General features: G+C 41.4%; 1 protein-coding gene across 6 annotated transcripts; it reads right to left on the bottom strand.

Moving 5' to 3' along the window:
• Positions 1-762: 762 nt before the first annotated feature.
• On the bottom strand, positions 763-16,078 carry LOC128872874 (endophilin-A). 6 transcript variants are annotated; one of them, XM_054116013.1, is made up of 13 exons: positions 15,960-16,078; positions 11,583-11,672; positions 7,711-7,779; positions 7,247-7,463; positions 6,804-6,937; positions 6,608-6,674; positions 6,066-6,128; positions 5,428-5,513; positions 5,245-5,348; positions 5,010-5,128; positions 4,519-4,608; positions 3,905-4,020; positions 763-3,812 (listed from the first exon to the last, which is right to left on the bottom strand). In XM_054116013.1, the coding sequence occupies exons 2-13, from the start codon at positions 11,625-11,627 to the stop codon at positions 3,693-3,695; spliced, it is 1,230 nt and encodes a 409-aa protein (XP_053971988.1). In that variant the 5' UTR covers positions 11,628-11,672; positions 15,960-16,078; the 3' UTR covers positions 763-3,692. The 6 variants fall into 6 exon arrangements, with proteins under 6 accessions (XP_053971988.1, XP_053971980.1, XP_053971997.1 ...); XM_054116005.1 differs by lacking the exon at positions 15,960-16,078 and adding an exon at positions 12,714-13,558; XM_054116022.1 differs by lacking the exon at positions 15,960-16,078 and adding an exon at positions 12,714-13,556 and having other exon boundaries at positions 5,031-5,128.
• Positions 16,079-16,174: the final 96 nt, after the last annotated feature.

Below are 16,174 nucleotides of genomic sequence, written 5' to 3'. Positions count from 1 at the left end.
AGAGCTTGTCACTTCGAACGAAACTCGTCTCTCTTCCGGCTAGTAAAATTTAAAAGTCTTCTAATAACTAACCTAACGCAAAATAATACATTTCTATAAGAAATACTTGGTAAACTTATACATATACGTATACGCATAGTATGTAAAAAGAAGCTTCGTCGATACCACAATAAAGTAACGTAACAAAGACGCACGTTAAGGCGCGTAAAAACAAGAAAATCGGATAAATGAAAAAGGACGATCGTAGATTCGAAGCGGCGAGCCTCCGTGCTCGAAAGGGGGCAAGCCCTCCGCAGAACAATATTCAACATTTAACAATAGCCAACATTTATAGAGTAAGATACCGATTTAATAATTATAGATCATTTTCATTTCATCCTTTTTTTCTTCGTTTTTCCAGTTTTCTGTTTTTTTTACATTTTCTTTTGTTACTCCACGATCGTCGATCGCGTTTGTATTCCCGCAACGGTTGCTTCGGGGGCCGCAACAGCGAAGGCAAATTGCGGATTTAACGTGGAAATAATATTAAACCGCGCGACAAACTATTCGTCCATGATACTTTGTCTCGTAGTTTTCATTCGCAGTGCCGGTACAGCGTTTCTCAAATCGCGAGCACCTCGAACGTATGATATGTCTCTCGTTCCAAGAAAATATCTCCGTTTCTCTATATTGCTATCGTTTGCACATGGACGCAAGTTGCAGGACTCCCATTGCTTTCAACGACTTCTTTATATCTAACATTGCCTCTGTATTTTTTCTCTCTCTCTCTCTCTCTCTCTCTCTTCATCATGTACTTGGAAGATGGAACTCACGCCTTATTGATTCTCGTATTCATATTAATTGACAAACTACCCAGCAGATACTAGCGCCTCGAGGAACATAAAGTTATCACAACGTTATCGCGCTATGAGTTGTATTTTTCACGTTTCTCTTTCTTACATTGTAATTCAATAAATTATGAAAACGCTTGTATGGCACCTATTCGCTACGATTACGTTCTCTCGCAAGCGCGTCGTCCTGGCGTAGGTAAAATCACAAGAACGAGAGTCTCATCTGTCGCTTAACAAATTAAACGCCACGCCAGCCTCGAACAAAATTATAACTTTCTTCGTCGTATTCAAATAGACGTTTCGTTGCCTGTTATCTCTTGATATATATATAAAAAAAAAAAATTCACGGCAGAAGCGTTCAGTCATCGTCCACCCTCGTTTCTCGTTCTCTTATCTTTTGTTTATATTTCTTGACTAAAGTGGGCTTGGCGTTTAATGCGTTAAAACGAAGAAAATTGACAGAATATATATTATCGAATGCTTTCGGTATCGTTGGACTCGACGAAAGAATCTTTTATTCCCACTAATCTATCGATTTCCGTAATGCTTTTTACTTGATCGCGTATTTGAGAAACACCGATCCAGCGATCGCGACAACTGCTTAAACACCGTGATGTTAAACTTTAATATTGCACAACATTGATAACACTTCGAGCTTTTCGGAAAAAAGTTTCATGACTCTCAATAATTACAATAGGTAAAATTATCAATGTCTTTTTTTCCTCCTTTTCATCTGCGATGACTGAATGCTGATGACGGTAGCAGCAGTAGTGATATACCCAGATATACCAGCCAATAATTTGTAACAATTTTTGTTTCCGCAGTAAATGAACCCGTGAGTTTCATTCTTGGCAATTTGAGCGGTCGTTGGAACAACGTTTCGATCGAACGCGTCGTATTTAATATCTTCTGTTTCCGAAAATATATTATAATTCACTGACATACGTTGTACGAGATCATAGTGATGCGATTAACTAATAAAAAATACCTATTATATATATAATGTATACAGATTATACGTACAACTAATATAACATTAATATAGGTAAAACTAGCGGTTTAATAATATCTTTTGATCGCGTAGTATCATTATTTTACTTAATTGGTACGACTACCTCGATTATTATAATGTTACATACGTTAATCGAAACGCTGTTCAAAGTGCCGCGAAATTCATAAATACCATCTATACGAAACTGGCTTTGGAAAGATTCAGAATGTAAGGCCAAGAACGTTTTACGATGTAAATTGTATTTACCGTAACAGTAATGGAAAAATATGCGAATATTAATAATAATAATAATGCCATCGTCGTAGTCATCACCGTTGTCGCCGTCATCGACAGCATATACGTGTAAGTTATATATTCTATCATCATTACATTATGCTTAGCAAATATTTTGTCGAAGATATACCTAAAATCCACGTGGCAACAAATAACCAAGTTCCTTAATTACTTTCATTGTTCTGGCGGTTGAACTCTCGTACAAAGTCAGCAAAGGGAACGAATCAAACATCTGTGACGCGAAGACATAATCGTGATAATTACTCTGATTTATATTAACATTTTTTTTCTTCGTTTCAGAACTTGGAAATTCACGAAGGCGACGTGCGGGTAACGATGAAAGGAGCAGAGAAACAAAAATCGTGTGTTTTAACATACCAGCAATTCGAATTCATTCGAGGAAGTCATTTAAGTAGTTATCCTTAGCGATGACGAATAACTTCTAAAAAATCACAACGTACTGCTAACGATAAACACGAAACTAAGGACAAAGGAATCTAGAATACATGTAATCCTTTGTTTTCTCGTGACTTGAACCACGATGGAAAATAATGAAACAATTTATTTGTTTTCTCTGTCAATTGATAACGACTTCGTGGAAGAGATTCGCCGCCATTTTAAACATCGTTTAAACTAAATCCTAACTTCTATTCGGTGTTGCCTAAATGATTAAAAAGAATAGGGTACGTTCGAGAAAAACGTCAAACGACTCGGGGAATGGGGGAACGAATCGCTATACAATGTACGAATATATTATACGAGTTACGGTTTTCGCTGCGCCGTGCGGACCAACTAAAAATGTACACCGATGATTCGATGAACGTTTCGTCGCATAAGGAACCGTGCGCTTCAACGAACAACTAAACGTATAAAAAACATGTACAATATGAGATGGCTTTCGCGCTGGTGATGCATCACGCTTCGAATGGTTGACTGATCAATGGAATCCTAAGCTGAGACTCTCTCGGATTATCTCTCAGAAGGAAAGTAACTTAAAGTTCGACTACGTAACACGCGATACGTTGATAATGATGTAAATTAAAATACTTGACGTAAGAGTATTCGAACGTTCTTGGTATTCGAATTTCAATGCAGTCTTGACAGTCTGATATCTTTGTGCAATTGAACTTTGGTGAGAGAAACTAACGAAGATGTTACATCATGACATGAGACGACATATGTAGAACGTGAAAAATGAGCCGCTCTTGACAGTGGACTGCCATCGTAGGTACTTTGGTGTATGTATGTATGCTTGTTTGTATCTGTGTGTGTATCGTGTCTATATGTGTATATGTATCTGCGCGCACGAAGGTCCTTACGTCGATAAAAGACACTATAACATTATATATGTACATTAACATGCGTATACATCTATTCTTGGGATAATAGACGAAAGAAACGAAACAAGACAGAGAAACTCTGAATCCGTAGATCGAACAAGCTTGGGACCATACAACGTAAGTGATAGTAGAGAAGTCTTGAATAGAGATTTAGGCTAATCGGAGAGTAAGATAATTTTGCTGGAGACGCTGGTGAACGAATGCTGGGTCTTTGGTTTCGGGGCGTGCGTTGCCCTCTTAAGGTAATGGTACTACAACTTGCACATAAGTTACTGGGAAATAACCCGTGCGACCGTTCACGCTACCTTCGTACCAATTCTCATCGATTTTCTGAATCAGAGTAATCGTGTCGTTCTCCTGTAAGAAAGGACGTGGTCATTAGACACTTTCTTTCATTTCCAAGAATAACCATTAGTTCGTTCGAATCCTTCTAACTATTTTACACTTACTTTGAACCCGAGTTCTCCAGGATTTTCTGGCTCAAAATCATACAGAGCTGTGCAGCAAGGTTGTCTTGCCATCGGAGTTCTTGCTGGAGATTTACTCGGAGATGGCAAAGGAGAAGCTGAAAAGTTTTGGGGATACTCGTTATCCGGAGAAATAAATAAACAACGAGATAAAATAAATGAACGTTAAGCTGACTGCGACAATCTAAAGTATGCGATTAAAAAGTATGGTATCTAAGCGTCTGCTACGTGGTATCAATATAATCGCTCAATGTAATAGTCGGTATGTATTACGAAATTAAACCTAAGAGGCTAAAATAAACACTTCGATTAAAAGTCTACATGAATCGGCGAAATAACTTTGAAACTTCAAAGAAACAAAGTTTCTTTTATAAAAGCAGATAAAGTACGGAAATCAGGAGTACAATTATTAAACAAACATGCATGCCGATAAGTAATGGTTTGGGGTTAATTTACGAGTGCATTGAAAAAGATACATAAATGGTGAAACATTAATTAGTCTCTAGTCTTGCGATGCATGAAGAGTAATGGCATTCGAGTCGAATAATTTATCGATTGCCCTACAGTAGTCGAAGCTATTCCCATGCAAAATTTACCATTGGCAGATTGTGGCGGGTTTCCGTCCGGAAATAGCTCGAGCTGTGAGCGCTTCCCGTCGTGGACAGGAGACCCGGCTCGACTTGCCCCTACATCGTGTCAGAAGGACAGACATTCAAGTATGCGAGAGTATAGACACAAAACAGTCGGACAGTGTGTAACAGGAGTGTGATAAATATAATAATTGTTTACAAGTTCAAGAGTTAGATATACACGAAGTGATACCACATTCAATGCAGAAAATATTAATCTGAACGTGAAGTTAGGAAGAAACTTGCATTATACGGTGGAAAATTAATGACATACACTTAATTAATCTCTGGAGTTAACGAAGTGACTGGATTAGCCTTAGTACGACGATGTATATGATCAGAGTGTATAGTTACAAGGTACGTAGAAATGTTGCATGGCAGAGGAAACAAGAAACAGACAGCCAATCCACCCGCGAGAAATATCATCTTTGTATGTGTACGTGTAAAATGTGTTTTACCGTGAAGAGAGAAGTTCCCACCGTTCATAGCATCCAATGAAGGCAATGCGTCGACGTGTAAATCGGCCAAAGTCTTCGGCACGAATTCCATTTTCGGTTTATTCGCTGCTTCATCTTTCCTGTAAAAGTTTTTCAAACAAAATATATATACGATGCGATTCGCTTTAGGTAATAAACAAATTCACCCCTTTAATACACCAAACTACCTATACTGTAAACATATAACTATACATACTTCTCCAAAAGTGTTTCCGTTAGTGTTCTCAAAACCTCGATGCACTGCTGATGATAATCTAGGAGAGCTTCGCTGAATGTTGCCAGCTGTGCCACTTGTTCCACCTACATACAGAAGAGTACAGAAAATGTTATTCCGCGTATAGGTGTGTAATGTATAAATTAAAATTTCAATAAAACTCACGTCATTCTCCAATAAATTGAACATGCCCAACTGTGCCAAATGGAGGCTCTCCGCGAACTTTTCTTCGGCTTGACGTATCTCGTCGTCTGAAACGTGAGAACCTGCTCGCAAAATTTGCGCCGGCGAGATATTAAAAATTGCACTACTGGGTTGCTCCAATGCCTAAGTTTGGTACCATAATATACAAAAGAAACAGGAAGAAGAAGCACATTTGATTTAACTCTAGCAAAATTACACCGGGTACAAGTGACGCTAAACGTTTCGATCGTGTACGTTCCTTCCCTTCTAACGCAAGCTTGTGCGATTATAAATCTTCTCGCGAAACTTACGCAAGTGATACATTCGACATTCGCAGTACTTTTGGTGCACTCGCAAATACTTCGTGTACATACGAAAAACTGTTACGGTACTTTCTTATTCCTCGCATAATAATCATGGCATAAGTCTACATACACTTACCGCAAAATGCACAAAGGTATGTATATTCAAGGTTATAGAAAAGAACGGGTTGGGGTTTCGTTCATTTTTAGTCTAACGCAACGTCAACTTTGTGTGTGTATCGGTACGGGTATTTTTACGCAAAGCATGAGAACTTGTAAAATTATAAGTTAATTGGCAGGTATGGAGAAGTCACGTACCAGTGTATGGCGAAGAAGTCTTTACAGGACTTCCGAAATGTGGACTGGCGGATCTTTTCCCGGCTGCATATAGTCAATGCAGCGTTCAAAGAAACGGAAAACAAGATCGCCCGCACTTTTATAGCAGGTAAACAAGGTATTTAATATTATTGCAAATAAATATCCAAATAAATATCCACGTTAAAAATTTCATGTTGTTAATTTTAACGAAAATTAATTTTGTCGATTACAATTGTCTTAATAATTGCAACGTGCACATGCAAGACATGCGAATGTGCTGTCTATTACACTGTACAACATCGAGAACAAAGGGCGAAGGCACGGCTAACGGTGAAACGGTTCCCATTTTTTACGACGTTCTCCAGGTTGAAGCTGTCCGGGTATTATTTTTCGAAAAAGTACAAATTATAACCGCGAACCGCGCGTGTCAAGTTTTTTCGTGTCACAAGGACGCGTATATAGCTCACGCCCGTGTTGTGCTTAAATAAATCAATAACGATACGAGAGAGATAAACTCAACGTGGGGGCCAAGGTGTACTTACCTTTTGCTTGACGTCTTCGCTTACAATCGAAGTCCAGCCTTCGTCCCTGAAGTTTTTTCCGGTGATGCTGAAACAAAACGAATATCAATAGATCGGGGATTCGTATCCCGTACAACTGGAACAATATTCCGCGACGATGTTCGCCGTGGAAGAATGGGAGAACGAGAACTTTTCCAATAACCGCAGGGCAACCTACCATCACTTCCTTCAGGTCTTTGGTCTGCAAATGGTGCAGAGGTTCCAGGAAGTTTTGTTTAATGGTGTCGTCCAGCGAATATTTCACGTCCGCCATCTGCTTCATAGCCTCGCCCATTTCAATAAGAGCCTGAGCTACGGGAATTAGAAAAGATAAATGACACTTAGATGCATATTTATGTGTCTAGTCGGCATGCGCCGCAAGATACTCGAAGAAAGTTTCATCGCCTCGTGCACGATAATACATTTTCCATAGGGAACGGCCCGTAGTATGCTTCAGGTAAAATATTACCCGTGGCTTCGGTCTCGTTATCGCACCAATGTACACCTTACGTAACGGTTCGTTTCTGGTCTCGCATAGACCCAACACTTGCCACATAGGCAGACTTACACCGCCCATGAGCGCGGTGAAGAGGCGCTTGTCTTTGAGTTGATATTACATACCGAAAATACTATCCTCGCCGAGTTTCTTTCCATAGGTGAGCATGCAATCGCCGAGAACACCCTCCGGTTGGGGATAAGTCGAGGCTTTCGCTTGGCCACTGAGCTTGCTGATGCCCTTGACCGCCGCCATCTTCGCTCTCGCCGTCGGATTTGGCTGGAGGAACTCTTTCGTTTTCAATTGTAACTCCTCCACCAACTCGTACGTGACGTCCGTTTTCTGCAATCATGATTAAATAATTAACGAGTCTAATATCTGTGTGATTGTCTCGGGATATATTTTTGGGTACAAGAGACCTAAACCAACACGGTACGAAACGTATAATGCTCAATACGATCATGGCGCTCGCGTTTTTAATTTTGTCAAGAATCATAGAGAATATCGTTCGCGCGACGAGATCGATTCAAGGTTATAAGCGACGCATCGTGTCACTGAAACCTTAAAAATATTGAAAAGGCGCGCTCACCCTCTCCATATCCACAAAGTCGACGTCGAGCTTGGTTCCTTCCGCACCGCCCATCTTCTCCGTCATATACTGTGAAAACATAATTGAATTAGTAACGCTGTTGCGACAAATAGGTCAGGTAAATTTATGAATGAACATTAAGAGCTTGAATGAAAGAGGAAACTGATTCCAGAATGGCGCTGTTCATTGACATAACCGGCTCGAAATAATAATTACAGCTCGATTAAATAGTCGTGATTTATCTAGACTGTTAAATATATCAGAAGTTATTCTCTGATGAGAAATGATGTCTGTAACGTAGCGTGTTTGATTGCGATTCAACGGCTAGTAATACCTTAAATTCTTAGCAAATAGACAACAAAGCTTCCTGCGTGAACAGCCCTGGTTTGGGTTAGTGCTGGGGATTCGTCATGGCTAACTCATTGTTTTCGCAGTTTAACAGTATTAAACTCGATGCTTCTAATCTGTTTGAGGGTAGCTTGTCAACCATATTGACAAAGGATTTGCGTACAGGGACGTCGCCAACGTCCTGGATGCTCTGAACCTTTCCAGAGTGTAAACTTCGAGGATTTGTGTTTTTTAAACAATAACGAGACTCGAGAAACGACGACTTAAGCCTTCCTCCTGATTTGGCATACGGTGCTATATATTTCTATACCAACACCTCCGACAGGGGACACGAGAATTATCGATTTGGCGTGGAATTGCCCACACACGTGCGACGTATCCAGTTTTCGTGGCTTTATTGCGCGATCCTCGACTTACTCAGTTTACTCAGGATGACCTGACGGAGACGATACCGCAGATAAAGAGCAAATCGTCAGCACGGACATTGTCGTGGAGGAGGGTGCAAGAATTTTGAAAGATACGAAAGCACGACGTTAGCTAATTGCTCGTAAACCGAGATCATCCTGAAAGGCGAAACGAGATTTCCTGGGAACGCGAGATAACCGCAAGGAAATGGTCAGGGGATAAGGTCGCAAGGGATACAACCCTAAGAAGTTTCGAAAGGGGGGAAAACGTCACCCGTGGAAAGGATAGGTACCACGGATCAATAATATCCGCAGTCAATTGATCTAAAGCGATGTGCCTTTGAAAGTTTGCCAACGAAGATGAGAAGTGTCCGAGGACATTCAATGTCGGTTTTACCTTCCAATTACCACTGACAGTCGAAACGTGAACGAGTTGGACGCGTTTGTGAGATGGCAAACAGAAAACGCGAGTCGATTTATCGAAACCTGATAAAGAACCTTCCAAGAAGACTGGATCAAAGTAGGTGGATTCTATTTATCGAGACCGAGAGAAAGCAATTGTACCGCACAAGGGTTGATTACGCTTGGTACGAGGGATTAACGATGTTACCGTGGATCACCGTGAACGTCGATACTCGAATCGTACGGTATAATCGGAGCAACAATACGCCGTAATCCTTGAAAAGCGCGAAAGCTAAGCAACACGATTACTTGATGAAGGTCCCGTACGACCGTGACCCATATTTAACGGTGACCTACTTATACGTTACTACACGCAGGAACATAGGTAGCATACCATTGCCAATTAAACGTCGTCCTAGAGTAAATCTGACCCATATCCGGTAGCTACAATGTCACGTTCCGTTTAATTCGAATTCATGCCGCGCGATTCTATTTAAATTATTATTTTGCATACGTGACCGAAATATTGTAAAAACGATCGGAAATACTGATTTAGGTAAACGATGATATTACGAGGATCGTTTTAGCACGCGGGATGTTTCATTATCGGTGGGGCAGGATCTCGGGGATAAATTCTAAAATAATGAAAAAAGTTCGTGCTGATACGGATCTTGCTTAACCCATTTTCCGAGTTGGAATGAGTTTCTGCGTTTCTATAATTTTCTGCGCGACGATGCTATCGACCATGTTCGTTTTTGCGTAAGTAACAGTAGATGGAAATTGATGTCCAGATTAATACCAACATAGAGGATCCTCTTCTGTGCCGGAGACTGTTTCTAAATAGGTCGGTGGTTAAAAAGGAAGACAAGCTGTCATGGCGCAAAAGTGGAACTCGTACCTGTCGTGTTTCGCAACGAGAAATGACCTTGAACGGTCAATATTTTCTGCTTCGAGGCAGCGTCCGTGCTCGAGTGGAGGAAGACGCCTTGCTGTCGGATGCAGTTTCGAACAGAAATGCTCTAGACTTTTGCCATATCTTAATATGCTTTCTACTCATCCGACGTTCTAAATTTCTAAACAACAATCGAAAGGAGAAAGCCTTCGATAACTTTCAATAATCCACGTATCGCGCGATAGACTGCAAGATAAGGTGATATAAAATTAAAAAGAGTCGTTATTAACCGAATCGCTAGCCCAACACTCAACGTACAATTCCATAAGCTGGAAATAGATCAGCGCTTTTGCTCGTCGATACGTATCTCTGAATATAAATTTTCATGAATAAGACGTTGCCTCGCCGTGCTTGAAGTTAAAAGTACTCGTAGCGAGACGAGTATCGTTTCCAAGACTCGTTAAAAAGCTTGGTAACTTGAATTAAATTCGTAGCATGAAATGGAACCGAGAACTTTGCTTAAACTATCCGAAACATTTGCATTCCTTTATGGAAAGAGCTTCGCCGTTACGAGTAATTATACGTCGTCTGAGACGCAACCGGTGATTTCAATCAATTTGTAAACAATTATTGTAACATTAAAATGAAGCGTGCAATCATGGCATTCGTTTCCAGTTTGCTTTCGCCGACTTCGGAACGAGACAACACGTTTCCCCAGCTCGAATTTAATAAGTGTCAACCTAAATAAGAATTAATTGTTCCACTCAAGGTACATTGAGGCGAACGAGACCTCTGTTAGGGTCAGAATACTGCGTAAACGATCGGAATACGTCGATCGATACGAAATCACGATCAGTGTTAAGATTTAACTTGCTGAATTAACGTGCAAAGGAATTTTCTATATTAGAAAAAAAAAAATGAAATTCAAAACACGCACATTTGGGATTAATTTCGACTCCATTGCTCAAATGTACCCTTTGACAGTAGACGGTAAAAGTTCGCGTTAAAATGAACAGCTGTGCTAGCTTGGCACAGAGTTCGAAACCTCAACAATGCACTTTAAAAAAAGTATCAGTGTCACTCGTTACCGCATTACGATCAATTTATACCAAGTTCAATAATTACATAAGATCCACTGCATCGAGTACACAATATCGTGAGCAAACTACACGGTATATTTTTAGTAATCGTCTATGAATATTCTAGACTAACGTGTTTCAGATTTGATCGATTTAGAAACGTCTATACGGGATAGTCGTACAAATTTCGTACTTTGGCGAGATTAGACCGCGCGTCCAAAGATTCTCCCCAAACGTGAGGTTGACAATCAAAAGTCCTTGGTCTCGATTTCAAATACATATACGTACGTGTAATGTACATTGTTTCCATCGTGTATCTGGATTCGCGTAACGATTAATCAAACGTACAAAATAAAATGGAACCGAACAACTTGACCTAATACGTTGAAAGACACGTTCGATCGCAAATTCCACACCGATCCCCTAATGTCAAAAGAAGCTTCGAAACTTGACCTCGAAGAACGACGAATCTCGGTCAGTTAACTGTGCGTGGGCGAGGATAATGTGCACAGATCTTGAAGCAAAATGTGATTACATTACAAAAGATGTACAACGCGTTCCCAAATATCGAAGCTTGGACGATCCAGAACAATGAAATCCAAACAAACAGGAATTAGTCAAGGAATTAGTCGCGTCAGCTGAAAACTTGATGGTCCTTGGTGAAAGTAATACCGTACTCTTTGCTTAATTAACGATTTTATTCATTCACCAGCGATTAAGTTCTACGCGTATACTATATGTACTCACCTGATTGGCTTTGTTAATCTGTTTCTTTAGTCCCGCGAACGCCATGGTGGATACTTTCTATTTCCTTGTCCTATGTAGAAGACAGCGCGTCTGCGAACAAAAGTTTGGGCTCGTGTGAAAACAACAAGAAAGGTTTCGAAGAGATTTTGAAAAACAAAAGGGAAGGATTCGAATTTATGACTGGCCGGTTGGCTCCTCGCCAGATCAGACCGTCCACGGACGGATGATTTTCAATGTTATCGATCGACCACGTTTTCCAGCATCATGACTTACTTCTGATGTAATAATCGCTGACACGCGTACAGGTAATCCTTTCCAATATTTCATACAAATACACACCCACGCGCGGACGACACCACTCACGTAGGCGCGTGCACGCTGTCGTTTAACTCTTGGAGGCACACGATTTGAAAGAAAAACGGAACTCGTCCGCACGCGTCAACAGTGTCAACGATTTACTGTGCGCGTAACCTTGCTAACTAACTAATCCCGAACAGTCGAATCGTTTCCGTTCGCGGTGAACTCCGATTTCTCGAATAGAAATGACCGTAACCGATGACGCCGATACGGCCAGTTCGTCATGCAAATCGCACGATACACCATGTCCCATTGGATTGTCTCTATCTAGCTATCCTTTTTATCAAGGCAACAACGTCTCTCATCACGGATTACCGAGCGGCGAACCCGAAAATAGAATGGCACGCTCATAAAGATGGAATTAACGAGCGCCCGTCCCTCTTAATAAGCCGCGCTTCTTAGAACAGAAGCAATGAGAATAAGTGGCTGGTACGAGTAAGGGCAAAGGTTGCACGTAAAAAAAGGTTCACCTTAAGCGCCTCCCGTTATAACGAACGGGCACGGATGGCCAGCACAGTTGTTTCGCAATCGTTCGACCGGTGCCAGCCGCGGTGGATCTAACACCATCTTTAACTTCGTTAGAACGTTGAAAGCAAACGAACCGGGCCGCACTGTCGCGGCGAAATCCGTGTAAACGATTTTTACGTGACACGACGACGTCGAGGGAGCCTAAGAGAGGAGGTTCGAAACGCTGTCGAAACGGGGTGCAGGAATCTCGTTGGACGCCTCGTCGATTAAATAAGGAACTTTGTCAACGACAGAACGATTTCTCACCTCGCGCGTTCGATGACGAGATGCGTGACACCCTGGTAAACGTAAACCCCAGCACCGATGCTCGATGACGATGATGAAATAGAGACGAGCACGGGCACGCAAGTAAAACTCTAGACCCGTCTAGAGATCCGCGTGGACCGCGAGCACCACGAGCACCACCGACTCGTACGTAGTCGGCTTTGCACACTGCGCCTCCTCCTCAAGGGGTAGTTTTCAAGCGGACGATCGATACACGGCTGTGACTCGGTTTTTCTCCCTCTCTCCACCATTCCTCCTCCTTCTCTTCCCTTATCAAAGCGTCCCTCTCGCACTCGCTCACCCCGTGCCCTTCCTTTCGCGTTCTCCACTCGGCGCCTTTCTTCCGTCGCCTCTCTCCTCTCTCTTTCTTCCTCTCCTAGCACTTCCTTCTGGCTCTCGATCCAACTTTTTTTCGTGCCCCATCTCTCCTACCCGTTCTCCGCTCTTTATCACCCTTGCAAACTCGCTGTTTTCCTTTTTTCTCTCAGTTTCCCTTGCGTGTAACCCCCTTTCCCTTAATTGTCTCTCGATTCTTACGACCACTCTCCACTTTCCCTTCTTCCCTTTTCATTTTTTTTTTTCTTTTCCAGTTTGTATTCGCTTTTCCAACACCCCCACCCCCCACCCACGCTATGACTGTCGCGCCCCGACCGACTGTTCCATCGGCATTTACTCCCTCTGTCCTTCACAGTTGCTCGCCTTTTTCTTCGTTACGAATCTTCTACGCCCACGCTTGCTCGCGCCTAATTCCGTACCTTTCTTCCTGACTAACGCAAACTTGTCGTACGCGTTTTTGCAACCTGGAACACCAGCAGCATCGACTGGCGATAAACTCGTCGCAGAAATGGCGTCAAAAATATCGATGATTCTTCTTTAAATCTAATACCAACGGATTCTCGACTTTACAACGATGAAAATGAATCCAAACAACCCTTCGTTCCGACAATTTACAATTATTTCGTTACAGAGTTGTCGAAATAATCGATCCGGAAAATACACGGAGGACCCGCCACCCCGACAAACTTTGTTAGCCCTGACTTCGCGTTGCGTTTACGTACAAAGTCCGTAAAGTTTCGGTCTAGTCGAGCACGATGTAATTCGATAATAAGTTGCTTTTTAGGCAAAGCCAGAGAACGAGCCAACTATCACGGTATCGAACAAACGTGATCGATGAGAACCACGAATATTCAAATGCGAAATCTAGCGCAAAAGTCACACACGTTGCGTGCGAACTGCGTTCAATAAAACGCAACCCGGCGAGTGTGCGTATCCGTTATTCTTTGGTAAAATTGACGCGAAAGCCCCAGGATTTCACAGAGCCCCTATTTGTCAAAGGTCACCGTGTTAAAGGGCTACGCGCTAAAGCGAATCGAGATGCAAGGGTAGCGTCTTCCGATGCGAACGTAACTGGATCTCAGTTATCGCTGCTTAAAGCTAAAATTAAGAAATACATCTGATATCATGATCTAGTTTCGGAATTATCGTATATGGAATCTGACGACCCAAAAACCCTGTACATCGAGTTTCGTGCGGATCTGAAAACTGTTTCGCAGCTTTTGGCCAGTTTTGGGGATTTTGCCCCAACGGGCGGCGCCAGGATAACTTGATTGTCCGCCAAGTAAAACGCAATTCCCAAATAACGGTCAGGGAAATAAAAGGGAGCCTTGGATTGTCTATAGATATCGCTCGAGTGAAAAAACGATTATCGGAAGCCGGATTTCACGGTCGCGTGTGCCGCAGAAAACCTTTAATGTTGAAAATCGGTGTTTGGGAATCTCTCGAATTCGCACGATATTACGATGAATAAATTTCGTAATTTCATTGAAATAAGTATATGTATGGGTTGGCGGTAGAATTATCGCGGTATCAGTTACTGTTTTTCTTTTAACACATTCATTGCTGCTGACGCATACGTCGAGTTCAGGCAGTTGTTTCAATAATGCTGCTGACGCAATTGTTGCGTTTCGTTGAAAAAAAAGTTTTCAGAAAAGCAAACCAAACAACGACGTTAAAACAAGCAAAATTGCTTGAAACAAATTTCTGATAAAAAAAAAACGGTAGGTCGATCTACAACTGTCATTGCTGCGAATATCTGTTAAAGCCTTTTTTGTTTTGGTTTTGATTCGATCAATTGGAAACGTTCCGATACGCTCGACTCGGTTTTTAGTAGTTAGGTTCTAGTCATGCCGCTATTATCACTCGATATCATTCTGTCGCTTTGTACGCCCCCCATGCGTCTGAGTGTACATCCGTTGCAGAAACCACTCCCACGCTTCGAGAAAATATTTCTAAAAATATATGTCACTCCGGCAGGAAACGGTATTAATCTGCCCAAGTCACGACAGCCCTTGCTTTCAATTTACAATATTACATTTCAATTACAGACGTTACCGATAACGATCGTTTAGTCTTCATCTCTTAAAACTGTTCGCAATAATTACGACGTTTACACGTACGCGTGGTAACAGGATACGCTAAAGCGGATACAGAGTACAAATAAAACGTAAAAAGTTAACGACCTTCTTTTCTTGCCAGATGAATATCCCGAAAGCGAGCAGAACGTTTTATCTACATTACGTGTACCAAATACTATCTGACGACGAAAAATAAATAATCTTATATAGATTATAATATTTTAGGAACGTTAAAACAAAATGAAAAACGTACAAGTTTCAACGAAAATTCAATTGAAATTCGCGCTTTGCGAGAGATCTACTAAATCGAAGACCGAGATAAAGTTGTTATCGATTCGTAACAGAATCGATTTAAAAAATCGAAACTCGCCCCGGAAAGATCGATTCGTAATTGAGCGTTTACATTCACAATTATTGGCGACATATGAACGGTGCCTTAAATTTCCATTTGTTCGTTTTGGAAATCAGGCGTTAGAAAAATTATAATGAAAACGAACAACAATGAAACCACACAACCAATCACAAATGTGCTCTTTGAGACTACTAAAGAACATGGCGTCCTTCAGGTATTTGTTTCCACTCCAAGTCCATTTAATATATTGTAAGTACGTAATATCGGAGTATATACATACGTTCATTACGTGCACGCGGCTGTGAAAGAAAAGGTTAATGAATATGCCAATGGGATGCACCGACTAATCAAACAGATTTACGCCAACCTATGTATAGACTTATTAAAACGTTTTCTTGTCTACGTCATTTAAGATAAAAATTCGAAATAAATAATAGATGCGATTTATAATAATACACTCACCGTGCTTCGATTTAGAGAGAACTGTGCACTGTTTGAAACGAGAATTTAGCTAACCCCCCGCTATGGTTTGACAAAGACGACAGCTGTTCAGAGTTTCCAGCAGTGACGCTAGATTGCTCTTCCAACAATGTGTATATATATATAGCACAAGCGCTGGAAAAAGCGGGAAAAATGATAAAATGGAGGCACATCTCTTACTACCATCGTTACTTGTA

This window comes from Hylaeus volcanicus, chromosome 1 (assembly GCF_026283585.1).
Source record: "Hylaeus volcanicus isolate JK05 chromosome 1, UHH_iyHylVolc1.0_haploid, whole genome shotgun sequence".
NCBI classification, from domain to species: Eukaryota; Metazoa; Arthropoda; class Insecta; order Hymenoptera; family Colletidae; genus Hylaeus; species Hylaeus volcanicus.
This window is presented reverse-complemented; position numbering and strand designations above follow the sequence as displayed.

Coding starts and splice junctions, on each gene's coding strand:
- LOC128872874 (XM_054116013.1), bottom strand. CDS start 11,627: ATGGCGTTCGCGGGACTAAAGAAACAGATTAACAAAGCCAATCAG. Junction 6,938..7,246: donor CGGCGAGGATAGTATTTTCG/GTATGTAATATC, acceptor TAATTCCCGTAG/CTCAGGCTCTTATTGAAATG. Junction 4,021..4,518: donor CCCGCCACAATCTGCCAATG/GTAAATTTTGCA, acceptor AAAACTTTTCAG/CTTCTCCTTTGCCATCTCCG.